The following is a 27,728-nucleotide window of genomic DNA, read 5'->3' on the forward strand; positions in this document are numbered from 1 at the left end:
TGTGATTAGTGTCAAATTTATTTATACACTTTCATATACATATATGTATACACTTCTATATACATACATATATATACATATACATGTCCATATATATTTATATACATTAAAAAAATTTAACTAAAATTTATAAATTATTATAGTTTTTCATATTGTAAAAATAGCGACCTAAAGTAATCACCAATGTGTCATGTCGTCAATAACATCATCACTTGTTAACTTATAACATCTTATAATTATAATTACAGAATCTAAATTATTGTGGCTGTGACTTATCATAAATGGCATTTTACATACAAATAACTCCTTACTAATTTATTTGGTTGTGACACTTTTTTCGTTCACAATCTACATATGTAAATACATATGCAATTCTTTAAACCTGGTGGAATTACAATTACATTCTTATATTCATTAAGTCGCAAGCTACAACTTTAACTGTTCATCTATCATTGCAATAAATACATTTGATTTGTAAACCTGTAACTACTCTTATAGCTTTCCATATGTATTTTAAAATACAATTATGTATGTAAATTTTTGTGGCTGATAAACTCAATTTATTTAAGCTTAGTTTTATAGTTTGTGCTTATGTAGTGCTAGCTGCCAACCAGCTCAATTTGGCGGTACTTCTTACGTAGATTAGACACCGGATCTCGATACAATACCGGATCGAGACGTAGATTTGAACGTATCAGTGGCATATAACTGCAAGTCAATAAATATAGTAAATTTTTAAATTACAAACTAGTGGGCATATGATAAATATTATATATTCACCCAAAAACTGCTGCAAATGTATTTAGGCAGCTTTGCCGCTGTATGAAATGATCCGGATCATTCCAAGGAGAGTGCCCTGTTTCACGATCCTTGTACCCTTTGCGCTGCGTCACTTTAATCGGTGGTTTTCTCGTTACATGAGATACCAGTAAATTCATTAAGATATCTTCACAATTGGATGATTGCTGTACAGTCTTAAGAAGCAATAATGATAGCCAATTAGTGTACAAGTAATTGTAATATCGATGATAGAAAGCTGCTCCAGTCAAAACTATAGAATAGTAATTAGTCCATTTGGATGTGTAGCCCCAAGCATTCTACAAAATAAGAAATATTTAGTTTATTGAAATTAATCACACAACAAAAGTAACTGTACAAACTATGAACCTTTGAATCATCCCAGAAGTGGGCTCGCGCGGGATAACCAACAATACGATCCGGAAAGTCTCGCCAAACTGTATAAGCAAAATCCAATTCGTCTGTATTGAGTATTGAATCTTCATCCAGAGAGAGTACCGCATCGGTTTGTATTTCAGGGTAAGGGTAAAAACGCTGTGATATGCTTGGACGCTCATCAAAGGGATCTAAAGTTTCATCTCTAATATGCTTCGGATCTTGATTAGATGGAGCTCCCACGGAAATTATGGTACCATTAAAGAACTTTTCACCAGCATCAGTTTTCATTGAACGAAATGATTTTCCAATGGTTGAGCCACTTAATGTCATTATATGGAATGGTATGTGATAGGTTGTAGGCCACCTTTTCTTTGAAGGAATAGGACGATCAGCCGCCCACAGGACCAGAATCTGTTGATTAATTTAAAAGAGTATACGAATTGTATTATGTTTAATATTTTTCTTTAGAAAATTTTCTTACCCTATCTACGAATTGACTTTTTGAAATAGTTTTGATTAACTTGTATAACGCAGTATTTGGGCCCAATACTGAACCAATTTGTACATAGATGACAGCCGTATAATTGTGACGGGGCTCAACGCCCATGGAATCCAATAAAAATGGCATATACCTGAAGATAAAATAACGTCTAATATGACTCCAACTACAAGTAAATATTGGAACTTACCTAGAGCTATCAGCAAATGTTGGAAGCGTTAGAAGAGCACCTGGCGATATGTTCCATACAAATGTATTGCGAATCGGGTAATCTGGTAAGCGTTCGTGGATTATCTGTTGAAATATTAATTGATAGAGCATTAAAAAAGAATATATACACATACATATATATACTATTTTAATATTGAGATTAGAAAAAAGACGAATTTAATTTTTTTTTGAAGATTGTACTACACAAAACCGAAAAATATAAATCAAACTCCAAAAGCAAATTCAGTTCCTCAAAGAAATAACCATTGAGGAAGTCTCAAACTGCTTCTTTGCTACATTACCTTTATTCTTATTTCATGATAAAAAGGCTCAAACATGTAAACGTTCTACCGAATCGGTAAACCATTCACAATAAGCAATAAATTTCAACTGAAGCCACTAATTTATTAAATAATTTTGTTTCGAATCATATAATTACTAACATATGCGGGTGTATAATGACATCACATATAAAACTTCTAGCGGAAATACAATGTTAGGTGTGTACTATATGTACATCAATGATGTTTATCATGTCAGAAACTGGTCTGATTGACAAATGCACTGAAAAACTCTGTGTGTATTTCAATGACAATTCTACTACAGCAAAAATTAAAGTGAGTATAGCATTATAATCCTCTTACAACTCAAGTTCAATAATGGCAGATTATAAAAAACTATGTCAGGGTATGCAACTGGAAGGCGTGGTCCCTTAAAGTATTTAGTATTAACCTAATCAAATACGATGGCGGGAAGTTTGTACAGCCCACGTTGGCCGAATGCCCTATCCACAAGAAATACAACCCGGTAAAAAAAAAACTGAGATTTTTACTAGCAGTAGGAATTTAAAGTAATAAATAAAATTTAATATAATTGGCACTTACACAAATTGATATATGTACATGTATAAATAACTCAACCTAATAATAAATATAAATAAAACACTATTAAACTCAAACCAATTAAAAAAATTCTTCACATATTCAAATGCCAAAGGATTACAGTAAAAAAATGAGCTGCGTCTAACGGAAGTTTAACTTTAATAAAAAAAAGCGGGTGGGTTTATTGGAAATCTTTAAATAATATTAAACCAATGTTTTCATATTTACGTTCTAATGTCATACTTTTACATTAGATAATCTTTTTCGTACATTTTACTCGTTCTATGCATATGTATTTTTCAGTAACTCAGTATACTTACACATATATGTACATATATGTATACATCAATATAGTACATATTCACATACTGGGACTATCCACCCCAACTAATTTAATGAACCAAATAACAACAAATAACTGTTTTGCTATTTTCTATACCATTCGATGCGCAGACGGTGAATACCACCTTTTATTTATATATTATATACATATATATGTACATCCATACATAACATACATAAACGTATAAATATGCATACGTGTATACACTCTTTAAACAGAGAGAACTTTACATACTACATCTGTGAGTGCGCACTAGTCACGGCTCTCGAGCTTTTGCTCAGTTTATAAATGAGTATTTGTTTCGCCTAATTTCGTCGATGATGATTTCATTTTTTGTTTTGGCCTTCCATCATTTGTGGCGAATGTTCAACATTTCTATTCAGTTGATATTTTCCAGTTCAACAGAACAGAAGTGCTAAGAAAATTGGATACATTCAACATCTCAATTTAATTGAACTTTAAATTTTGAGAAAAGTACCTAAAAGTTACAGATACGATTTTAGTTGCCTCAATTTAGGGCTTAAAACGCAAAAGATACCTATATTTGTGTATTTGCGATAAACAAATAAAAAATAAACAAAATGTCTCAAAAGCCTGTATCGGTGTCTACCCGTATTTCTCGTGCCTCGACGTCCACACCAGTGGGTGGACAGTCTGCACGTGGCGGAGCCACCAGTCCTGGCGCCACTAGTCCTACACGCACAACTCGAATACAGGAGAAGGAAGAGTTACAGCATTTAAATGATCGTCTCGCTTGTTATATTGATCGTATGCGTAATCTGGAGAATGACAACAACAGATTAACGCAGGAGCTTCAAATAGCCCAGGATACAGTCAATCGTGAAGTGTCAAATATTAAAGCGATGTATGAAAAGGAACTCTCAGCTGCACGCAAACTACTTGATGAAACTGCCAAGGAGAAAGCCAAATTGGAGATTGATATCAAACGGTTATGGGAGGAAAATGATGACCTTAAACAAAGGTAAACAATGAAATAAAATTAAAAAAAAACTAGTCAAAGGGAACATTGTCTATCAACCAATATCATTTTGTATAAACTCACACAGAAGAAGGTTTTAGTGCATATATAGTTAGTATGAAATGTGAAGACGCATTAAATCAATGATGTCATAGTGAATTTGTTGTCTTTCATAGTTTTTATACTCAGTGTTTTAACAGCACATGGCAGCAAACGCAAGTATGATAATGAATGATGTCATTTAGAGTATATACAAATTTATATGCATACATACATACGTACGGACTACGTCGAAAGATACGAGAGAAAAAGAGTAATTTGTTCATTTTTGATGATGTTGCTGTTGTTGTTTACATATCAAATTAATGCGTATATACATTACACATATATACATTAACATAATACATATATTTATTTCTGCAGTTGCAAAGAAACTCAGCAAACCCGTTTAAGCTTTAACCGAATTAGTTTGTAAACACTTGTACACACATACATACATAGGCTTTGTGCATAATCAAATGCCACGGCGGGAATAGAAAATAACAATAAATTAAGCGCCCTTTAGATACATACAAATGTGCATATATTGTATTATTAGCCCAGAGTTAGCGTGATGTCATTTAGCCAAAAATAAAGCCTTATTACAAGCACACCAAATCGATTGTTTGGAGCATAAACACACAACTATGCCAGCATACGAACAAACATGACTACATACATATGTATGCGCATATGTTGAAATAAGTCAATAAAAGCACGGAAATAATAGCAACACCTCTGATATTTCTAAAGATTAGTAACTCTCTGGCATTTTTGTGACAATTTCACGTTCGCAACCTTGGAACAACTCACATATTTTATTTGTATATAAACGACAAATACATATATGTATGTGCATATAGCTATATCGCTCCGCTAGCGTTTTTTTCAACTTACTTTGTATTGCTTATTAATAACACTCATGTATATTCGAAACAAAATGATAAAAACAAAAAAGAGACTATTAACAACAGGTTCTCATTGAGGCCAAATGATATTCCCATTAGGTATTTTTAACAATTCTCTCACATCACATTCTTTCGCTTGTCAGACTTTCTCGCTCGGTCCTCACTTATTTTGACGTGGTCAAAGTGCTCACGTTTTCCACATCGACGATTCATTACCTGGTTTAAAAATAAAGTGTAACATTTTAATTTTACTTATGAGAGGCCTGGACCTTTAATCATTTGGGATAAACCCCCTTTGGATATTATCCATTTTATCTCTTATCAATTACGATTATCTATAGGCATTAAAAAAACTACGTCATCACATTGATAAAGGGAAATTTGTAATTGTATTTTTGCAAGAGAATTTTTCAAATAAATGAAATTTAATTAGCATTGCCTAAAATCAGAATTAATATTGAATTAAGGAAATATTAATTTAACAAGCCTTGCACCTAATATATGTATTTATATGTATCCATATGTACAAATATACATTCGTGCGATGATGTCATTCATTTACATACATATTTAGTAATTTTCGTATACTCCTCTAACTCGTTTGAATTCGCTAGTAGGTATACGCCGATATATATATATACATACATATGGATATGTATTTTTATTGTAATTAGCGTATTTTCTTTCAATATATTTTTGATCTCATTCTTCATTTACTTTTTTAGCAATAATCTAAACTATATTTTTGCTTTGTTAAAATACAGGCTAGACAAAAAAACAAAGGAGTGCGCCATCGCAGAGAACAGTGCGCGTGTATATGAATCTCGTTATAATGAAGTTAACGGCAAGTACAACCAAGCATTGGCTGATCGCAAGAAAGCCGATGATCTGGCTAAAGATCTTACGCTTGAAAATGAACGCCTGCGCAAGATGCTTGAAGATCTACGCAAACAACTTGAAGCTGAGACGTTGGCTCGCGTCGATTTGGAGAACCAGAACCAAAGTCTTCGTGAGGAACTTAGTTTCAAAGACCAGGTCCACAGCCGGGAACTCACTGAAACACGGTCACGGCGTCAAATTGAAATCAGTGAAATCGACGGCCGCTTATCCAAGCAATACGAGGCTAAATTACAACAATCTCTACAAGAATTGCGTGATCAGTATGAAACCCAAATGCGTGCTAATCGTGAAGAAATTGAATTGCTGTACGACAATGAAATCAAAAATCTTCAAGCTGCCGCAAACCGAGCGGCCAACTCATCGGCACATGCCACTGAAGAGGTTCGCATTATGCGCACGAAAATTGACGGACTTAACGCTAAAATCCAAGATCTAGAGAATACCAATGCCGGATTGAATGTAAGATTTTTTATTTACTCACTAATATTTCTGGAACTTTGTCTAAAAAATTTTGATATTCTTTTAGACACGCATACGTGAATTAGAAAACCTCCTAGATAGTGAACGCGCCCGTCATAATCAGTACATAGCTTCTTTGGAAGCCGAACTTCAACGAATGCGAAACGAAATGGCACACCAACTTCAAGAATATCAAGATTTGATGGACATCAAGGTCTCATTAGATCTCGAAATTGCCGCTTATGACAAACTATTGTGCGGAGAAGAGCGCCGATTGAATATTTCATCACCCAACCGTCCTGGCACTAGCACCAATGCCGACTCAGGGTATTCGAATGGCACTCATTTATCAGTTAGTTCTACCTCACGTTCTGGACGTGTAACCCCTAGCGGTCGCCGTTCTGCAACACCAGGTGGTGGCAACGCAAGTGCAGTCAAGCGCCGTCGTACCGTTATTGATGAGTCCGAAGATCGCAATTTATCCGAATTTTCCGTTAACTCCGCCGCTAAAGGGGATTTGCAGATTGTCGACGCAGATAGCGAAGGACGATACATTAAGCTGCATAACAAGGGCAACGAAGAAATACATTTAACCGGCTGGCAGCTAACTCGCATTGCTGGCGACGAGGAATTAGCTTTCAAATTTTCACGTGGAGCAAGAATAAACGCGGGCGCTACGGTTACCATATGGTCAGTCGATGCAGGCGCTGTACATGATCCGCCCCAGAATCTAGTAATGAAGAAGAAATGGCCAGTTGCTGATTCAATGCGCAGCGTTTTGGCGAATGCCGACAAAGAGGTGAGAATCTTGTCGATTTACAGCACTTGTGACAAGTGCCACATCTGCAGCCACTGTCAACATTTAGAATTTCTGATCGACCAGTAAATTAGCTCGATTTTGGATTACTGACTTTTAATCACACTAATTTTCTTTTTTATTTTATTGTTCAGGATGTTGCCAGCTACGACCGTGTTCGTTCAAACATTTCCAGTCACGCAACAAGGCACCGTTCCACCGGCAGCGGTTTTACCCTCGGTTCAGGAGTCGGTTCAACTGGCGTAAGGAGCCTCTTCTCACTACTTTTTTAAACGTGCATTAGGCGTTACAGAGAATCAACTCAGCTATACACATAGTACAGTCAAGACTAGCACAGACAAAAGTTAAATAAACTTTTAAATTTCCTATGTGCATTTAAACATATCCGCAACTTTAAGCCAAGGACTTTATACTCAGCACAATATATCAGCAATTTTCAACCAGTCAGTTGGTCAACAACCAAAGTGCGAGGCTTATCGTAAAACTATGATAAACTCAGAGCTACTTGAGAGTGTTCTACACAATAGTACATAGAAATCACATGTCACCAGGATACTTAAAATTTGTAACTATATACATTGTTACCAAATGTAATGTACAAAACTAAATGTAATTTAAAACTTTTAACTTACATTAAATATGCATTTAAAACGGTGAAAAGATTTTTGATTTTTACTTATTGTGCTTCCTATTGGCTGATACTGTTTTTTTTATAGCGGGGATCTAGAGAAACTGGAAACTTTAAAACAAAATAATAATAGGCTGGTAGGAGTAAAATGCTACTGAAACATAAATACTGAAATAATCGGTATTTTCAATACCGAAGAAGGCGATAGTACCAGCTGCAAAACTCGAACGCTCCAGTACTATCTTTTTAAGAGCATGCAAAATATAACGAACTTGTCAGCCATTCGTTCTCTAAAATAAGCAAAGAAGCGAAACGAATATATCTGGGAATGTAGCGACAAGACGAAGTATGTTGCAATTAGATGAACACTTACGGAATCGTTCTCAATTCAAATTGCGACAAATGGATTTGCGCTTTAGATATATGTCCATGGATTGGAAGTGTGCATTTTGATTTTTCTCGCAAGTGGTACAATATTTTCGTGAAGCATGCTCAAATATCTACCAATGGAATTTTTAATTGATTTTTTTCCTACAAATTTAGGTACTTTCCATTTTATGCCGACTCATAATAGCACGAGGTTTTTATGAGAAACTTTTTCCTAGCAAAAATGTGCTCCAAGACATATAAATTGATATATTTTAGATTCTTGAGAACTACAGCCGATTAGGATACTGCTACTGACTCATATATTTTTTAACTACTACCTAAAGCTCTGGAACTACATATTATTGTGCGTCTATAGTAATTCCAATACGTAAGTGTAACAAAATATGAACGTAAATGTGATCTGTGAATCAAATTCCTATATGTGCTATATATGTATACTCCATTTCTACTCACCTCAAATGTAGTAAAGACAATTTTTTCAATAGACCCAAAATAACGTTCCCAAAGTACTTGCGTCTGCTGTCGTAATGCCAAAATTCGTTCCAATGATATAGAGCGGACTACTTCGGGGACCTGTGACAGGAATGTAATTTATATAGTTTGCTTGTTATTATTTTTGGAAATATATCAGTAAACTACAATTTAACTTAAATCTATGAACTAAAGACTATGCACATGCATATTTACTCAATTATACATATAAATTAGCTCGCCACAGAAATCGGTTCAATGCGAGTTAAGTATGTACAATATGATGGAGTTGCGTTTAAACTTCTGTATAATATGTTGTTAAACACAACACACATTGCTTCGGTAAGCCTAAAAAATATACTAAAAAATCAGACGTTATGTTGGACACCCACCTGTAGCAATAATCTTTCGTCGGCCCACACGACAGCTTCTTTCCAATCGATCTTGGACTCAAAAGGTAGCACCCAGCCATTCGAAAGCAAAACAGGAATACAACCTGCCTGTAGCGCTTCTAGAAACCTTTAAGAAAATCAATAAAAACGAACAAATGAGCATTTATCGTGATAACTGGCAAAGGGAACGACACATATGGTATGTAGCTGTATAAGTAGAACAAGCAAATTAAAAAAAAAATGCGAGATTAGCAATAAACAACTATCAGTCGCTTGACAAGATTAATGCTTATTGTATTCTTTCTCATTGTCTTCGAGATGGTTCATATGGGTATTATTTTATTATGTACACGCATTTAGTCCGTATTAACGATTTTCGCGCACCAAGGAAGGACTACAACTTCACTCAAGAAATGAAGAGACGTGCAGTTATCGTCGCTATATATGCAAATCACCCCGACTTAGAAATTATTATTACTACTATTACTATTAGTTTGCAATGCTTACCGAAATGATCCCAATCTTCTTCCACGGGGCACTAAACAAAACGTCGAGTTTTGCAATAAAGTCTCATAGTCATATCTGAAAATTAAATAAAACGGAGTATTTTAAACTCGTAAAACCAATGGTTTTCAAATTCAAATGTGCAACACATAAGTTATAGGATATAATTCATATATTCGATACAAATTTGAATTTGGAATGATTAAATGCAATTTTACAACTCAACATACTTGTCATATTCGCGATTGTCTTCATCGCATCTGCCGTCTTGAAGTTCCCGCCAACTTTTTCCATGTCGACACGTAGTGACCAGAATAATGTCGCGTCCATTGTGCAAATGAAATAATGAGTTGCGTGTCTCAGAGCCAATTCCATGTACATATCTGCAAAAAAGTCAATTAAATTAATATCCAAAATGGATGAAGCTTCCTGAAACGCACAAATTTGTTACAAAAAACAGGTCTACCCTGAACCATTTCTATAGGTTGGATATGGATCTACTGATCTTGATAATATGGTCGATTACGAAGAAAATTGTTGTCTAACTAAACTGCATGGAACTCATTAAAAAAGTAATAAATACAGTTGCAGTAAAGAAATATGGTTCAAAAATAATTCACATTTGTAATTCACAGTATGTACGAGGTGTGTTAAAAAATAAGGCGAATTTTCAAATTTCGCGGGCTATTTTTTACATAAAATTTGATGCAACTTCTTTGATACATTTTTTTCGATAGCAGAAAATCGCCGAACACGCAAAACAGTTATCCTATTTATGCCTCTCACAAACAAACTAAACATGCTATATTGCCCCAACTGTGAACATAACAGCGAGTCGAGTGTAAATATAAAAAAATAATAATCGAAAGTCGTTTTTCAAATATTGGAAATTTAATAAAATTAAATAAAAAAAAAAATAAAAAAAAAAAAATAAAAAAAAAATAAAAAAAAAAAAATAAAAAAAAAAAAATAAAAAACAGTGCGGTCATGTTACAACTGTCGCTTGTGTAGTATTTTGTGTCAATCTGAAATAACACTCGATCAAGTGTAATTTTTACGTGCCAAGGTGCCACCAAACTAATTTGCTTATTTGTGACAAACCACTATGGAAGAAGACCCCGAAGAACCAAAAACAAAAACTAAACGAAAAGCCTACAATGTCAGCAATCACTATGACTTTCGAGCGTTAAAATCTATCAAACCCGCAAGTACCCAGCAAAACTGATCATGCCCAAAATTTTTATTAATAAAAAGCAAAACAGAGAAATCAATTCAAGCCTACAATATTGTCGCAGTCAACAAAGCACTAAAATCGATAACAACTGAAAAACCTTTAGAAATATCATTCACTAAAGAAGGAGACTTACTTATTCTGGTTAAAACTCAACAACAGGCGAATAAATTCCTTAAAGCAACACAATTATCAAATATTTGCAATATATCTGTCTCTCTTCACCCAACGCTCAATATCTCAAAAGGTGTAATATACTCCGGAGTATTAAAAGATTTAAGCGAAGATGAAATTGTAGAAGGTTTGAAACAGCAAGGTGCAGTAGAATGCAAAAAAAATCAAAAAATACATAGAGGGAAAACTCACCAATACCCCTCTGCATATCGTTTCCTTCAGCACCTATACCCCACCAAAAGAAGTGAACGTAGGATGGCTTAAAATAAAAGTCGAACCATATATCCCATCTCCTATGCAATGTAAAAACTGCTTCATGATCGGTCACACAGCTAAACATTGTACCTCTGAAGCAAAATGCAATATATGCTCATCTAGCATTCACTACTCCACGCCTTGTTCAAAAGTATTGTGCATAAACTGCAAACATAATCATCGTTCAAACAACAAGCAATGTCCCACGTATAGAAAAAAGCAAGATATAATAAAACATAAAATTTTAAATAAATGCTCTTTTAAGGAAGCTATTGAGTCAGTCAACAAATTCAACACAGACTACAGTAAAAATGTCCCTCAAGAGAGCGTTGAAGAAGCAATCCAAAAAAGAATTAAGGAACCTCAAACAACAAAAAAGGAAAACAACAATTATGTAAAACTCAACTCAACAACTACAATCCGTTCCATCGTTCAAACAACAAACAATGTCCCACGTATAGAAAAAGACTACAGTAAAAATGTAACTGAAGAGAGCGTTGAAGAAGCAATTCAAAAAAGAATTAAGGAACCTCAAACAACAAAAAAGGAATACAACAACTATGTAAAACTCAACTCAACAACTACATTCCGTTCCCAGAGCGTAAGCTGCGAATCAAATAACAAAGAAAGCACAGATCAATTATCAACCAACTCTGCACTAACATCAACCCAATTACACTTAGATCCAAATCTTTCACAACTTTATGAACAATACAAATTTATTAGTCAGTCCAATAATTTAACAAACACACCAATGACCACAAACGTACCACTCACTAACATAGACTCCACAAATTCCACAATAGAAGACAGTGAAATAATGCAACATAACTAAAACAACTTCCTCTCACCTATAGATTTTATCGTTATACGTTAGAGGAGTAAGTACAATTTAAATTTCAATATGGTATTGTATGTACTTAAAGTTCTCCAGTGGAACACTAATGGATACCACAACAATTATAATGAATTATGCTTACTATATAAATAACTATAAAATCGTAGCAATCCAAGAAACCCACATTAAGGAAAGCCCTTCCACAAGATTTATACCCAAAAATTTCTCTATGTATGGTAAGAATAATATTACAACAGAAGAAAACGCAAAACGAGGAATCGCTGTTCTTATTGCTGATAATATTGAATATACTCCCTTTGAGCTACACACTCAGTTACTTGCAATCGCAATCAAGATAAAATCCAAAATCAATTTTACTCTACTAAACATATATTATCCACCAAACGAGCAATGCTGAGCATAATTTACACGAACTCACTTCACAAATAAATGGACCTATGCTAATTGTAGGTGATCTAAATGCTTGGAGCCCGTTATGGGGATCTTCAAAGTTTAACAATAAGGGCAAAAATGTCCCCAAATTTATTGAAAATACTAACCTCGTCATCTTAAACGACAAAAGTCCTACCCATTGGTCCACTCACCTTACACTCACACACATTGATATTTCCATGTGCACTCCACCACTAAACATTGCATCCAGCTGGAAAGTAAACGAGGAACTTTGTGGGAGTGACCATTTTCCTATCAGCATAACACTATTCAACATGACCTCAAACACGACATTCCACACTCCCAAAAAATTTATATTAAAAAATGCAAGCTGGGCCCAATACCAAATGCGCTTGACAAACGACCTGGAAAACTTGAGAATCGATTCAATGAATCTAAACAAAGCCGCTGCGATCCTTACCAAAAAAATTAAGCAAAGCGCATACAATACAATTCCTATGTCTACCCATAAGAAAAGAAAATATTCAACATATTGGTGGAATGATACCTTGCATGATCTTAATAAAAATAAAAATAGTTTAAAAAAACTAAGGTTAGGTTAGGTTAGCCTGGTTGGCAATAAGCCACGCATAGATCTTTTGGTCCCTAGCGATACCAGATGGAGACCGACCTTTATGAATCCCTAAAGTAGACATCATGTAGGATGTCAGCGCTTTTGGCGAATCTAAGTAGGGCTGGGAGCTCCGCTTTTGAGACGTCTTCCAGACCCTCAAACAGTGGGGCTCCCAAACATCTTAGTCGCGTTTTTGATAATGCCGGACAAACGCACAGAAGGTGTTCTAAAGTCTCCTCAACATCCTCTCTGCATTTTCTGCATTTGTCCGTGTTAGCAATCCCTATCTTGTACGCATGTGCAGCCAATAGATTGTGACCTGTTAGCATACCTATGATAGTTCTGCATTCCTTTCGCGAGAGCGTAAGTACGAATTGAGTGAGTTTTTTGTCGTTAGTTCTACACATGAGTTTTGCTGTTTTGCATGTGGTCAGGTTAGTCCACCTAGCTTTCACTTGCCTTTTCATGTGGTCGTCCATTTCATTGTATATTGTGTTTAGCGGTCTCGGTATGTCGTTCTCTTGTTCAAATGGTAGTCTCACAGCACTTTTTGCTATCTTATCTACTATTTCGTTCCCTATAATGCCTTTGTGACCAGGTACCCAGTAGATATGCAGCCTACTGTTTCCGGCTAGCCTTTCTATGGCCTCCCTGCTCCGTCGAACATTTTTGGACTTAATACAATATGAGCTTATTGCTCTTATTGCTGCTTGACTATCCACGTATATATTAATTGTTGAGTTCTTTCTTGTTCTAGTGTAGGCTAGCTCCGCGGCCTTCCCCACAGCAAAAACTTACGCTTGGAAAATACTGCTGTGGTCTGGCAGCTTGATAGACTGCCTTATTCCTACTTTTGAGCAGTAGATACCCGCTCCCACTCCGTCTGGAGTTTTCGAGCCGTCTGTATAGATGTGAAAGGTTCTATGGCCAGGCTTCATGCCTTTGTGCCATCCCTCCTCTTCAATTGTAGTGCGGAACCTTCTCTCCCAATTAAAGTACGGAGTCATGTAGTCTGTGCCACCTGAGCTCCACTTTCCTGTTGAGCTGTGACCGAAGGTTCTGCAGATGAATACCCCCGCAGCCATTAGCCTCCTCGCGGATTTCGCTGCCAGGTTTTCTGCCATGAGGTCAATAGGTGGCATGCTGAGTATCATTTCCAGCGCCGCCGTTGGAGTGGTCTTCATCGCTCCTGTTATGCACAGAGCAGCGAGTCGTTGAATCCTTTCCAGCGGCATTAAATATGTCAGTTTTTTTGTCGCAGTCCACCATACTAAGGTTCCGTACAGCAATATTGGTCTGACTACTGCTGTGTAGCACCAATGCATCAGGGAGGGTGATAGACCCCAAGTAACGCCCAGCATTCTTTTACATGTGTACAACGCATTACTGGCCTTTTTCATTAAAATAAAAAAAAAAAAACAAAAACAAAAAAAAAAAAAAAAAACACGCTTTCATTGCTAATCGAATTAAAAAGTAGAAAATAAATTTTAATGACAAGGGACCTATAATGAAGTAATAGCAAATCGAAGGATCAGTCATAGTCAACTACCTCAGAACAGAATTATAACAAAAATTAAGATACAAATAGAGTAATTCAAATTAGAGTTAAAAGCGTGGGATGCTTGATATAGTAAATATTACAATCATTCTATTGGCAACTACCTATGTACAGAGGGTTATGAAAGTGAAGCAAAATGCATCCCACGCTTTTAACTCTAATTTGAATTACTCTATTTGTATCTTAATTTTTGTTATAATTCTGTTCTGAGGTAGTTGACTATGACTGATCCTTCGATTTGCTATTACTTCATTATAGGTCCCTTTGTCATTAAAATTTATTTTCTACTTTTTAGTTCGATTAGCAATAAAAGCGTGTTTTTTAGTTTTTTTAAACTATTTTTATTTTCTACTTTTTATTTCGATTAGCAATAAAAGCGTGTTTTTTAGTTTTTTTTAACTATTTTTTATTTTTAGTATATGTAGGTGTTTACGAGTAATATACTATTATTACAGAACCGCACACTAAATACTAACCTCAATGGTGGTGTGGAAACTAAAAATTCCCAATTTTTGTTTAAAAAAATACCCAATTCATGTTTCTACCGGTATGGCAATATTGGCAAATGTTATAAAAAATGCACATTTTTTAGCGCTCTCACGAGAAAAAGAGTTTCCCATCTAGTCATCTATGTTGTGTGTTCCGAGTCGATCAGATTTTTAAAAGCCAGTGAAAATTAAGCTCAAAGATTCCGTTACAGTCATTCATACATACAACCCGAGCTAATAAAAGTGTGTTAAAAAATAAAATATTAATCCTGGCAATCCTAATAAGGATAATGGAAAATTTATCTCACATGTCTCACACTGCACTCGTTCTTCGTGACTATTTCGCTAAAAATTCCACGCATATCGTTCCGCAACCACCGTATTCGCCTGATTTGGCTCCGTGTGACTTCTGGCTATTCCCAAAACTCAAGAGACCACTACCGGAAATGGACTATTTGGCATGTTTCGGGGATTGGAAAAATCGTTGACATAAGTGTATTTCATCGAGAGGGCATCATTTTGAAGGGGATGAAATTGATTTACAAGAATAAATAAAGATCTTTCATTTTACAACCAAATTCACCTTACTTTTTGCCCGCAGGTAAAAAAAGAAAATATTAATCCTGGCAATCCCAATAAGGATAATGGAAAACTTTTATCAAATTATTGCATTGTCATCGGTCCTTGATAGGTGTGCAAAATTTCAAGTCGATCAGATGTTTAGAAGCCAGTGAAAATTAAGCTAAAAGATTCCGATACATACATACATACATACATACAACCCGACCTAATAAAAGTGTGTTAAAAAGCAAGATCTCTGGAAACTAGTCAAACATCATCCCACCACTGAAAATGTCCTAAATTATAAAAAGGCGAATGCTAAATTCAAACGAGAAACGAAAATTTCTAAACGTGTGGCTTTCACAAATTTCACTAAGGATATAAACTGCAATACTCCATCAAAAGTCCTTTGGAACAGAGTGAACTTACTCTACGGGCACCGCCCATGTAACTTAATTCACTCTATTGAAAAAGATAACAAATTATCTACATCTAACTCCCTCGAACTAGGTGATTCGCTGGCAAAAGCATGGTCAAACTACTCAAAAGACACTAATTTTTCAGCTCAGTTCACAGGACAAAAAAATCGTTATAAAAACCCAATAAGCATGGTCTATCAACTAAGTAAAAAGGCGAAAGCTTTAGAAGAGCCCTTCACATTGCAAGAACTCGATGGATGCCTAGCTTCACAAAAAGGAAAAACACCTGGCCAAGATAATATCCCCTATGAGTTTATAAAACAACTTCCTTCAGTTGGCAAGCTCAAGTTATGTGAACTTTACAACCTCATTTACAATACACACACTATACCACAACAATGGAAAATTGCCCTTGTTGTACCCATACCGAAACCAAACAAGCCAAAAAACCTGACAGAAGGGTATAGGCATATTTCCCTTCCATCTTGCCTATCAAAAACCATAGAAAAAATGGTATCTCGGAGACTTATGTGGTATCTTCACACAAATAAGTTGTTGTCAAGTAACCAAACCGCTTTTAAGTCCGGAACCAACACATTAAACGCATTAGTTCGCTTAGACGAATACATACCCAATAGTATTTCCAGCAGAAACCACACGTCTCTTATATCCATAGACATGGAAAAGGCATTCGATAGAGTTGTTTTACACTCCATAATGGATCAACTTTTAGCTTGGAAGTTAGGCCCAAAAATAATAAATTACATTAAAAACTTTATGCTAAATCGAAAATTCCGGGTTAAAGCAAACCAAATTATAGCAGATTGTTGGCCTCTGGAAAATGGTTTACCGCAAGGTTCCCCCCTCTCTGTCACTCTCTTCTTAGTTGCCTTTGACAAACTCAGTCGAGTAATCAATGAGAACAAATTTTTTCAATCATGTCTTATATGCAGATGATTTATGTATATATGCCAAAGTACAAGACATAACGACGTTCCAATCAAAATTCAATAGCCTTTTAGTAGAAATAACAAACTGGTGCAACATCAGCGGAGCTAAGATAGCCATAGCCAAATCTAATCATTTACATATATGCAACAGACATACTTGCAAAAGCTTTTTCGTAAACACAGAAGATACACACATAAAAAATGTTACATCACTTAAAATATTTGGTATATTTCTTAACAACAAATACAACTGGAATGATCACACAAACTATTTGCACAAATCACTACAAAACAGGCTTAATATAATAAAATGTTTAAGCAACATCAAACTTGAAAGTAATACAAATGCACTACTTAATATTGTGAGAGCTACCATTCTCTCGAAAATCGATTATGGATTATCTCTATACGGTGCTACATCACAAACAAATCTTTCAAAAATTTCATCTATATACCATTCTGCGATTCGTCTGGCGTTAGGCGCTTTTCGCACCACTCCCATCCTCAACATTCTCGCCGAAGCGGAATTTCCGCTAATAAAAGATAGAATCAGTTATATATCCGGACGAACGGCAATCAAACTAACACAAAATGATGACACTGCCTTAAAATCAATAGTAAAAAACAGGCTGAAACGAAAACGAAAATCACGTAAAAAACCAGCAATAGAAAGGCTAATAGAGATAGCCAAACACCTTGACATGCCGTTGGAAAATAATATCACCTCCAACATAAAGAATCCTCCATGGACACTACCGACGAACAGCATTCTACTACAGTTAACACAAAATAAAAAAGAAATAACTCCGGTGTCCGTATTTCTGCAAAACTTTCATCGCATACGCAACAATGACCATAATTGGTCCACACTATATACTGACGGCTCGAAAAATGAAGATGTACTCGCCTTCAGCCTTGTTAACGAAAATGCAACACTATCTTCCGCCTTATTACCATATTATGCATCCGTTTTCACAGCCGAAGCAACTGCCATCTATAATGCCTGTAAAATAGCAGAAAAAACGGAGGAAAATGGCTTATCTGCAGTGACTCACTATCAACTTTGACTTCAATAAAAAATATACACAACAACGATATATTGATATCTCAAATCAGAGATACGCTAATATCAAACCCTGAAAAAATAAAGTTGAATAACTTTTTTTCTTTTTAAGTTATCTGTTCCATTTTTGTTTTAATTTGCAGATTGATCTTTAGAATTTATTAAAATGGATAACTGGGACACGCAAACAAGAATTTGGATAGTCCGCCGCTATCACGCACTGGAGTCCGTAGTTTTGGTACAGAGAGAGTACAGGCGGATGTTTGGCGGCGATCCCCCGAGCAGATGGACCATAATGAGACTGGTGAATAATTTTGCTGAGCAAGGAACAGTCGCAAGAAGGCCCACCAGTTCGGACGGAGGAAACGATCGCTGCTGTAGCTGCAGCTATACAAAGCAATCTAAGGGTTTCAACAAGAAGCTTATCTGCTCAACTTGGTGTCAGCCGACAGTCTTTGCAAACAATAATGCACAAAGATTTAGACTTATTTCCCTACAAAATTCAAATGGTTAACATACTGAATGCAGCAGACTTGCCGATTCGCTTGGAATTTTGCCAGAAGATCCTGCAAATGGTGGAAGAAGACCAAAACATGTTAAACTGCCTTTTCATGTCTGATGAGGCCCATTTCGATTTAAACGGCAATGTGAACAAACAAAATTGTCGAATATGGAGTACTTCTAACCCACAGATACTCCACGAGACGGAATTGCATCCTCTTCGCGTGACAGTGTGGTGTGCGGTTTCTTCACGCTGTATTGTCGGGCCTTATTTTTTTTAAGAAAATGGTCACACCGTTACGGTTACTGGAGACCGTTATTTGAAAATGCTGAAAGAATTTTTCTATCCAGAACTACGCCGAAAGAGAATTCCTTTCAACTCTGTGTGGTTTCAACAAGATGGGGCAACGTCTCACATAGCCCAGACTGTTATGACAGAGTTGCGACGAAAATTTCCCAATAAACTGATTTCAAGAAACTCCGAATTTCGTTGGCCCCCCAGGTCGCCTGACCTTACTGCACCTGACTTTTTCTTGTGGGGTTTATGTAAACAAGAAGTTTATAAAACAAAGCCAACAAATTTGGATGAACTAAAACAATCCATTCGGGCAACAATTGCGGATATTCCTGTCGCAACTCTCAAAGCAGCAATGAACAACTTTTTACTAAGATGCCGCACTTGTGTCAACGAGCATTGGGGGCACTTAAATTCAATTATTTTTAAAACTAGTTAAGCTACATTTAATAAAATTTAATGACCTTCAACTTGAAAAAAAATAAATGAATTCCATACACTAAAAAAAAAAGTTATTTGAGTTTCTTAATGTAGCAAAATTCATCAGCCACCCTGTACAAGGCGAAACACGATTATTTATACCCGTTTTCGGCTTGGACATACACGCCTGACCCACAGCAACCTCTTTCAAAACAACAAACCACAAAACCACGTCTGTCAATTCTGCAACGAAGAGACACTTTCTATCCAACACATCGTTACAAATTGTGAAGCATTACATTCAATAAGACAATCAATATCAAGCCACACAATAGAAGAACTTCTGTCCGAAGTTAACGCAGAAAACATTAAAAGTTTTATACACTTTATTTACAAAATTAATTTGTATTTTGAAATCTAAATTATACACGAATATTATTATATAAATTCTTATGTTACGTAAAGCTGATGGCCTAGTCGCTAATGCTTTTTAATTCATTGTGATTGTAATTCATTACTTTTCCAATTTTCATATAAAAAAAAAATATATATATATATATATAAGAAAGTTGTCCTTGAAATTTTAAAATTTTACTTATTTTTTGAACACACCTCGTATTTATTAGAACGACAGATCAATCAGCTTCATGATTCAATTATTAAAAGTTTGCTCACTAGTGACATTCGATTTTTGACACTCCCTTACAAAAGGTTGTATTTAAGAAGGTGCATAAAAAGGAAAAAATTAAATCCTTTTTGGGAAAAATGGTAGCAAAATAGTATTTTGTTACTTAAATGGAAACAGGCTGCGAACGGTTTAAAAAATAAATTTTAATTAATATTTGAATGTAAATAATGGTATAGATAGAAGTTCTTAGCGGAAATTGCCAAGTCTAATATTAAAACAAGAGTTTATTTCACATAATCCAAGATTTTATTTTGTGAATTAATTTTTAAATTTAAAACCAATCGCGAAGTTTCGCCAATATGAAACTATTTTGTTAAAAATAAATAAATAATTGGCATGTACAATTCTGTTAGGTGTTTCGCCGAGATCCTCCTCCTATTTGTAGCGCGCGTTCCACAATTGGAAGGCCCTAGAGTTTTAAGCCGATTCCGGTAGATGGTTCTTTATGAGAAGCTCTTTCATACTGGTACTGTGCTTTTCTAAGCCTCTTCTGGACACTTCATCCATCCATAGGAAGGTGGGCTCATTGGAAACAAGTTCTGCCAACTTTTTTATAATAAGGTCTGCAATGTAATGATTACATTGTAATCGATTGCGTCGGGACTATTCAATAATTCTCCCTGCTGTAACTCTTTAGCAAACGCTAGCTGCAAAACATGAGTTCCGTTTAAATCACCACATCATAAGAAATAAAGCTTTCTAAATTCTCCATCTCCATCTCGGATTGCGTCAAATACTCTATCATGTCTTGACTTAAGCGGTATGTATTCCATGTCATACTGCCATAGTCCTGAACATACCGATGAAAACTCTTGAGCGAGTTGTTGCTCGTAAGCAGTCCATTTTGAAAATGAAATGTTTTTTCTACAAATTTTACTTTTCCTCCACTTTTAGTCAAAATTTCTAAGCTAGCAACCCAGTGTCTTGCTAAGGGAGCCGATTTGTCAAGAGGGAATGAGAAAGCTGCTTACTGAGCAAACCTTTCATTATTGAAGCATTACATTCAATAAGACAATCAATATCAAGCCACACAATAGAAGAACTTCTGTCCGAAGTTAACGCAGAAAACATTAAAAGTTTTATACACTTTATTTACAAAATTAATTTGTATTTTGAAATCTAAATTATACACGAATATTATTATATAAATTCTTATGTTACGTAAAGCTGATGGCCTAGTCGCTAATGCTTTTTAATTCATTGTGATTGTAATTCATTACTTTTCCAATTTTCATATAAAAAAAAAAATATATATATATATGTATAAGAAAGTTGTCCTTGAAATTTTAAAATTTTACTTATTTTTTGAACACACCTCGTATTTATTAGAACGACAGATCAATCAGCTTTCTGTTGTTTTATTCTTCGTGCTCACTTAATCATAATTTTGTATTTTACTTTTGTTGAATACAAAATATGTATTTAAATTTTGAAAATATGTTCAAAGTTCAAAAAAATTAATAAACCAACATATAGGAATTTTGCACGATGTGGAAGAAAGTTAAATACCATTAAATTACCAACGAATGTGATGCGGAAAAAGGAAGGCCTCAATGCAAGACATACAAAAATAAAATAAAATTCAAAATAGAAAAATTCACGTTACGATTTGTTACATTTTACAAGCACAAATTGACTTGTTTCACAATCTGAAGCTTCACATGATTCATATCTAAACAAATGTGCATTCATCCGAACCTAAATTGTGCGCAAACGTCCATTCGCCTTTACAGCGCAGTTCAATGCAGTTTATTGCCTTGAAAGATTGTACCATGCACCGTCTCGAAGATTTAACGAAAGTCAATCGTAAATGGTGGTGGAAAATATTAGGCTCTATAAATTGAATTGTATCCAATAGGCTAAAAATTAATGTTGCAGAAATTGCTAAAGCGCAAACAACAGTTGGAGGAGAAGCGTTGAATAAAATGGATATTTTTTTAAGCAAGTGTTTGGTAAATAGTGTGATACGAGTAGATATCAAAATGAATATACATATGTACATATACATTTTAATTCCTTAGCTACGTTTTATTCTCAGCAATTATTTGGAATATTTCATTGCAGAACAAACAACTGCGATATCTACTTTTTATTTTTTGTTTGCTTAGCTGTCGGAAGATCACTAGTGGCAAAGAAACTAGGTAAATTGTGTATATTTTTATATGCATATGCACATAATTGTATATACATGGATATACATAGGTACATATGTGTGATGAAACACTCTGATATATATACCTTACTTGTTAGGCTACAACGTCGATTTATGTGGAAGCAAATGCACATGGACAACTTAGTAAATGACATGGCTACCAGAGCGCATGCCATGAAGCACATGTTCTCCGATCTTGTGCCTACTGCACACTCAGTGTTGCCAAATAAAATACTCGATTATTTGCCTTCGGAAACTACCAGAGTAAAATATATCATTCGCAATCCAACAACAAAAAAACCTATGAAAATTATCAAAATTCGGCCAAATAAAAAGATAGTTAAGATCTTGCCAAAACCAGCTATTACTTTGGACACGAAATCTATAATTTCAAAAAAGAAAATAGTGCCAACATATCTTAGCAACGACCAAATGGATAAATTGGAAAAGGAACAGGAGTTAATTGCTGAAGGGCGATTACCACACAAAAGTGAGGATGAATTACTAAATTATATTTCAGAGGGAGAAAAATATACTCAGCAATCAAACGGAGAAGTGAACAATCAATACAATTCCTGGTTACCAATTTTTGATAATGATGATACAGATTATTCCCTCTCGTCCAGCAAACCAAGTGTATTAAGCTCATTGCACACTAGTATTATGGCAGAGGCTCTACCTAAACCAGAAAAACAAATAGCTGAACTCTCAATTCCGTCCACTATTGGACAGGATCATCAGCAAAGTCATGATTCGCAGCTGCTACAAAACTACTACGACGACACAACGCAGGCAAACGGTTATGAAGTAACGGAGCACATCGCGGAAGAGTCTATATCATTACCAATAACGCAAGGTTCACGTATTAGTGTTCGTATTGGTTCGGCACCACCTAAATATACTCTAAGCCAACCTACACATATAACTAACAGGAAAAAATTTAGCTCAACACCTCCAGAAAGTGTCTCCACAGAAGAACCTCCAAACTATCCACCCAATTTCCTACGTCGCTTCCAAGAACAACGATCAAATTTAGCTTCAGTTTCGACATCCCCAAGTACAACAAATTCTACCCCAGCTCTTAGATCAAATCACCGCAAAACCATAGCAGAGCTTAATGCAGATTGGACTCCTAAAGCAAGTAATACTAGTAACACAAAGGAAACAGTTAAGTTCAGATCTCGATTACAAGGAATGCCCACACGCATTCAAAGTGAAAAATGGCCTAAGGAAGTTTCTACTTTATCGACTATTATGCATTTATCACCTGATGATAGGTTTTCAACGTCTGAAAACTCCGCTGAAATAAAATCTTCTGTATTTGCTTCTACGACTACAACAACTTTACAAGCAGAAAGCAAGCAACAATCTGCTGTGCCATTAGCGGGTAGATTAAGAAAACCACCATTAACCACGTCAGTTAAAATAAGACAAAGCGCCGAGTTACCAAAGCTACGAGATATGCGAGTGCATAATCGTGGGACAATCAAATTCGGCGACAAAATTTTTGCAGAAGAATAAATGTACCTTCTAAACATACACACCTACATATATGCATACATGCACATTTATGTTAATATTTCTATACTTCTGTTATTTGGAGTAAGCACATTAGTCCCAATAAGATTTTATTAAAGAAATTGAGTTCTTGACGTAGTTCAGTTTATTATTAGTACAAACTAAAGAACTTAGACAGTGCCGAATATCTCTCATCTCAAGAATGTAAATAAAGAATTAACTTTTTGAAACTTAAAGGTCTCAAATCGGTTTTAATATCAAAAAACAGATTATTTTGTTTTATATATAATGTAAATCCGACATTCTGCAAGCGTTAACAAACAAAATTTTTAAGTTTACAAAAATACATGAAGAATGTTAACGTGATACAATTCTAAGTAAATATGTATGTAGTCTCACATTTAGATTAAAGGGAAATAAGGATTTCACCATAACTCATCAAATGATTTGTGTTGCAACAAGAGACAAACTTGTGAAAACCTCATCTCTTAAACTTCCTATATACTCTAACACTACCATTTCTAACTTTCGCTTCAGGTTCTTTTTAAAAATGTATATGCATGAATGAATTCCGCCAAACTTGAAGCCAACACGCCCTTGTTCGTAGTTTTTTTCTTAGCATATATATTAAGAGTATTAAGCGAAAAGTTATTACTTCATTCATCGATTACTTCCTTACTCTGTGCATTCTATTAGGAATGAAGACTAATGAACATTTGTTTAAATGAATCAAGAAGCTTTAAACCGTTTTTGTCTTGTTGTCCGAATCTGGGTATGAAATAAGTAAAACTGTAATAAATTCAGTTGGTTTAATGGCCATTGAGCTGATAACCTTTGGCTAAACTAAATTTTTCAATGTTTATAAAAAGACGTGTAGCTATGTATGTATGTACACTTATGCTCACATAATTAAGTCACTTTATTTTTTTACAATATTCGCAATATTTTCGTTGCTAAAATTGAAAGAATTTCGAATATGTACAAATACTGCAGATCCTTCCATTTGTGGACCATCAAGTCGCACGCCACAAAAAGGAGTAGAAGCTCGGCCAAACACCCGAAAAGGGTGTACGCGCCAATTATATATATATATATATGTATAGTGAACATGGAAAAAAATTTCCTACATTGTATGCAAAAAAAGTGACACAAATCTATGTGATTTCGAACGCGTTAATGTTTTGTTTAATTCTGATTAAAAAGTTGAAAGATTTTTTGACTATTTGTTAAATTTTATATATATACCTATATGTATATAATGACATATATATATAGTGACATAAATCTATGTGATTTCGAACGCATTACATTTTTTGTGAATTTTATACAATATTTGGAACGTTGTTCAAAAAGGATTTTGTCGTAGAATGAACTGTGTTTTTATAAAACAAAATTACAAAAATTTAGCAAGAAAAATATTGCGACTATTGTAAAGAGATGACGTAAAAAGATGTAAATGACTTAATTGTATGAACTCAAGTGCATATTTTCAATACTTAATTTTATTTTTGTAATTACGCACAGTGTATAACCATGTGGATATGAACACAAATTCTTCGTAGCAAAGTTATATAAGGAAGAATTCTCTCTACTTAAAACTAATTGCAATAAAATTCGAGAGCAAAACGATCCTCGATTCTTTACCCTAAGTGATATTACCCGACACGAGAGAATAATAAATAGCATAGAAATAGCATGTTTAAGAATAAGCGAGCCTGACTGAGACAATAGATGCATAAAATATTAATCAGAATTTAGTTAAAAGAATGGATACTCATCGCCTGGAGTTTAAGTATATTCTGCTCAACTCACATTAAATACCGCGCCAATGGCAGTGGTCAAAGGCAATGAACTCAGTCAACCATTCAGAGAGGATATATGTGAGGTTTTCAAGTGCCAAGGGATGACGCCAAATCCGAAATGTGTCGGTTAGAATTAGAATATAACATCTACATACAATTTCACATTGAACCAGTTATATATCCTTTCAGCTGGCTTTTTTATGTAATGTTGCGTAAGTGTGTACATTCACTGAATGAGGCCTAGGACCATCTTTTTACGGTTAACTGTACCTCCAATTATTACATGTAAAAAATTAGGATTTTGCAAATGCACAGGGCATTACTCGACCGCCTGAATACATATAAAAATACTTTAAATCTTATTTTTATTTGAGCACGATAAAATTTACATCACTTACCTTTTTCCTTTAAAGGCTAATAAATATTTTTTATTTGCTGGAAAGTTGTTTGTTTGAACTAGGCCAGATCCGCCCGCACGAAGTGGAAATTGTTTATGGAACAGCGGTATGCTTATATCGAAATTAGGACGAATATGAAGTACACTCATGCTAGCTTTTGCAAGAATAGCTTCACCTGGGTCGAAGCCAAGAGAATCCTCAGCGTAGTCGGGCCACGTTCCAGAATACAAATTGAATATTAAATGGTTTCTGCCATTGTTCCAGTAAGGTAGGCGTGCAAGTCTCGATGGAACATTTCGCACGTAATCATTCGACAAAGAATCTCGATCAAGTGTGTCAATAGATAGCACAAACAGGCACGCACGATCCGGTTGAGATGTATAATATCTCGACTCTCGAATTGCGGATAAAATCTTTTGGTAATTAGCAGATATAGGAGGAGCCGCACCTAAGGAATTCAACGGCTCTGGTGGGTAAACATATACTAGAAATTCTCCATAGCATTTGGTGAAGTCAAAACAGCTTTCCATCCGACAAGATCGCGTGTTTCTCGATTCTTGTGCTGATCTGTCATTATTCTCACTTCGCGGAGTTGATTTGTCAGTTTCATCGATTCCCTGCAGCATGCGTTCCATTTCTTTAGTTTTATAACTGGGTAATTTTTCAAGGAGACGAACGCGAGTAATTGAATCTACTACCTGAAGATTACGATGAGAGGCATTACCGTTTTTGAGACGGTAACCACCAAAATAGCAATATGCGAGAAATGCACATGACACAAATACCAGAATATAACGCTTTTTTGCTTGCATATTAAAACTGATAACTCTTTTCAATTGGAAATGTACACCCAAGTTATTGCAATTGAAAGTTTATTGAAGATGCGTTGATCTTATAATTATGCATTAACGCACGATTCCTGTAGTCATATATAATCATACATTTCAGAAGGAGTGGTTGTAAATTATGTGATGTACTCGTACATATTACTTTCTTCGAGTCGCACACTTGATTCATTTTGATAAGGAATATTTTAAGATATACCAATAATTCTATTCGCCACACAATTCGCCATTTATTGCACACCTTATATTAAATTTCCAGGAAACGTCTACTATATTTAGTATATCTTTTGGCTAATGTTCCAAATTTAAAATGTATAAATGCAAGTACTTCTTTATTATTTTTTATTTTACCATTTGTCGCATTTTCATGGCAGTATATACACAACGCTGCCGCCGCCAACCCGAGGCGCGGTGCTTTTATTGACTTCAGCAAAACCTGAGTCTCATCATACTTCTACATCTCAAATTGTTTTTATATTGTCGATAACACTTTATTTAAACAGAACAATTAGTCAATAGTACAATAGCTACCCTTAAAAAAATTTGAGTATGAAATATTCGTACCGACCATCCCACTGGTAGAAGTTTTGACGTTAACGACGACTACAAACACATATGTATAAAAGTCATTACCCAAACAGAAAACGAAAAGTCCGCTTGTCAAAACAAATTGATCGGCGTTGCCACCGTAAGTGCTCCTAATATATAGAACAATTCTTTATATATTTTCTGCTTTGTAAAATATGGGAAAAAAAGAGAATTGATGAAACATGTTTGCAGTGAAACTTCCTTTTACCTCGATCTCTCTTCAATGAGCTTTGGGATTCATTTCTGTTTATTGAAAGGATGATTTAAAAACATTTAAGACCAGTTTTGATGACGAAACTTAGCCTTCAGAGTGCCATATCAATAAAAAACGAAATTTTGGAGATCACTTATTCGGCTCCAG

At 35.0% G+C, this 27,728-nt stretch overlaps 3 protein-coding genes across 7 annotated transcripts; 2 read left to right on the plus strand and 1 right to left on the minus strand.

Moving 5' to 3' along the window:
* LOC129246422 (exostosin-1) lies at positions 1–27,377 on the minus strand. 2 transcript variants are annotated; one of them, XM_054885234.1, is made up of 10 exons: positions 25,935–27,377; positions 9,827–9,979; positions 9,600–9,674; positions 9,093–9,219; positions 8,683–8,802; positions 1,866–1,969; positions 1,658–1,808; positions 1,168–1,587; positions 781–1,097; positions 1–708 (listed from the first exon to the last, which is right to left on the minus strand). In XM_054885234.1, exons 1-10 carry the CDS (start codon positions 26,744–26,746, stop codon positions 600–602), a joined length of 2,388 nt encoding a protein of 795 aa, XP_054741209.1. In that variant the 5' UTR covers positions 26,747–27,377; the 3' UTR covers positions 1–599. The 2 variants fall into 2 exon arrangements, with proteins under 2 accessions (XP_054741209.1, XP_054741210.1); XM_054885235.1 differs by lacking the exons at positions 8,683–8,802; positions 9,093–9,219; positions 9,600–9,674; positions 9,827–9,979; positions 25,935–27,377 and adding an exon at positions 2,188–2,267.
* On the plus strand, positions 3,482–7,871 carry LOC129246423 (lamin-C). Its single transcript, XM_054885236.1, has 4 exons — positions 3,482–4,091; positions 5,800–6,394; positions 6,462–7,193; positions 7,346–7,871. The coding sequence occupies exons 1-4, from the start codon at positions 3,691–3,693 to the stop codon at positions 7,481–7,483; spliced, it is 1,866 nt and encodes a 621-aa protein (XP_054741211.1). The 5' UTR covers positions 3,482–3,690; the 3' UTR covers positions 7,484–7,871.
* Positions 21,416–23,970, plus strand: LOC129246424 (uncharacterized). 4 transcript variants are annotated; one of them, XM_054885239.1, is made up of 3 exons: positions 21,416–22,016; positions 22,086–22,205; positions 22,315–23,970. In XM_054885239.1, the coding sequence occupies exon 3, from the start codon at positions 22,331–22,333 to the stop codon at positions 23,735–23,737; it is 1,407 nt and encodes a 468-aa protein (XP_054741214.1). In that variant the 5' UTR covers positions 21,416–22,016; positions 22,086–22,205; positions 22,315–22,330; the 3' UTR covers positions 23,738–23,970. The 4 variants fall into 4 exon arrangements, with proteins under 4 accessions (XP_054741214.1, XP_054741215.1, XP_054741213.1 ...); XM_054885240.1 differs by having other exon boundaries at positions 22,103–22,205; XM_054885238.1 differs by having other exon boundaries at positions 22,129–22,205.
* Positions 27,378–27,728: the final 351 nt, after the last annotated feature.

This window comes from Anastrepha obliqua, chromosome 4 (genome assembly GCF_027943255.1).
Source record: "Anastrepha obliqua isolate idAnaObli1 chromosome 4, idAnaObli1_1.0, whole genome shotgun sequence".
Classification (NCBI taxonomy): Eukaryota; Metazoa; Arthropoda; class Insecta; order Diptera; family Tephritidae; genus Anastrepha; species Anastrepha obliqua.

Coding starts and splice junctions, on each gene's coding strand:
- LOC129246424 (XM_054885238.1), top strand. CDS start 21,990: ATGGATATTTTTTTAAGCAAGTGTTTG. Junction 22,017..22,128: donor TTTTTTTAAGCAAGTGTTTG/GTAAATAGTGTG, acceptor ATTTCATTGCAG/AACAAACAACTGCGATATCT. Junction 22,206..22,314: donor ACTAGTGGCAAAGAAACTAG/GTAAATTGTGTA, acceptor CTTACTTGTTAG/GCTACAACGTCGATTTATGT.
- LOC129246422 (XM_054885234.1), bottom strand. CDS start 26,746: ATGCAAGCAAAAAAGCGTTATATTCTGGTATTTGTGTCATGTGCATTT. Junction 8,803..9,092: donor ACGAAAGATTATTGCTACAG/GTGGGTGTCCAA, acceptor TTCCTGTCACAG/GTCCCCGAAGTAGTCCGCTC. Junction 709..780: donor ACATTTGCAGCAGTTTTTGG/GTGAATATATAA, acceptor ATTGACTTGCAG/TTATATGCCACTGATACGTT.
- LOC129246423 (XM_054885236.1), top strand. CDS start 3,691: ATGTCTCAAAAGCCTGTATCGGTGTCTACCCGTATTTCTCGTGCCTCG. Junction 4,092..5,799: donor AATGATGACCTTAAACAAAG/GTAAACAATGAA, acceptor GTTAAAATACAG/GCTAGACAAAAAAACAAAGG. Junction 7,194..7,345: donor TGGCGAATGCCGACAAAGAG/GTGAGAATCTTG, acceptor TTTATTGTTCAG/GATGTTGCCAGCTACGACCG.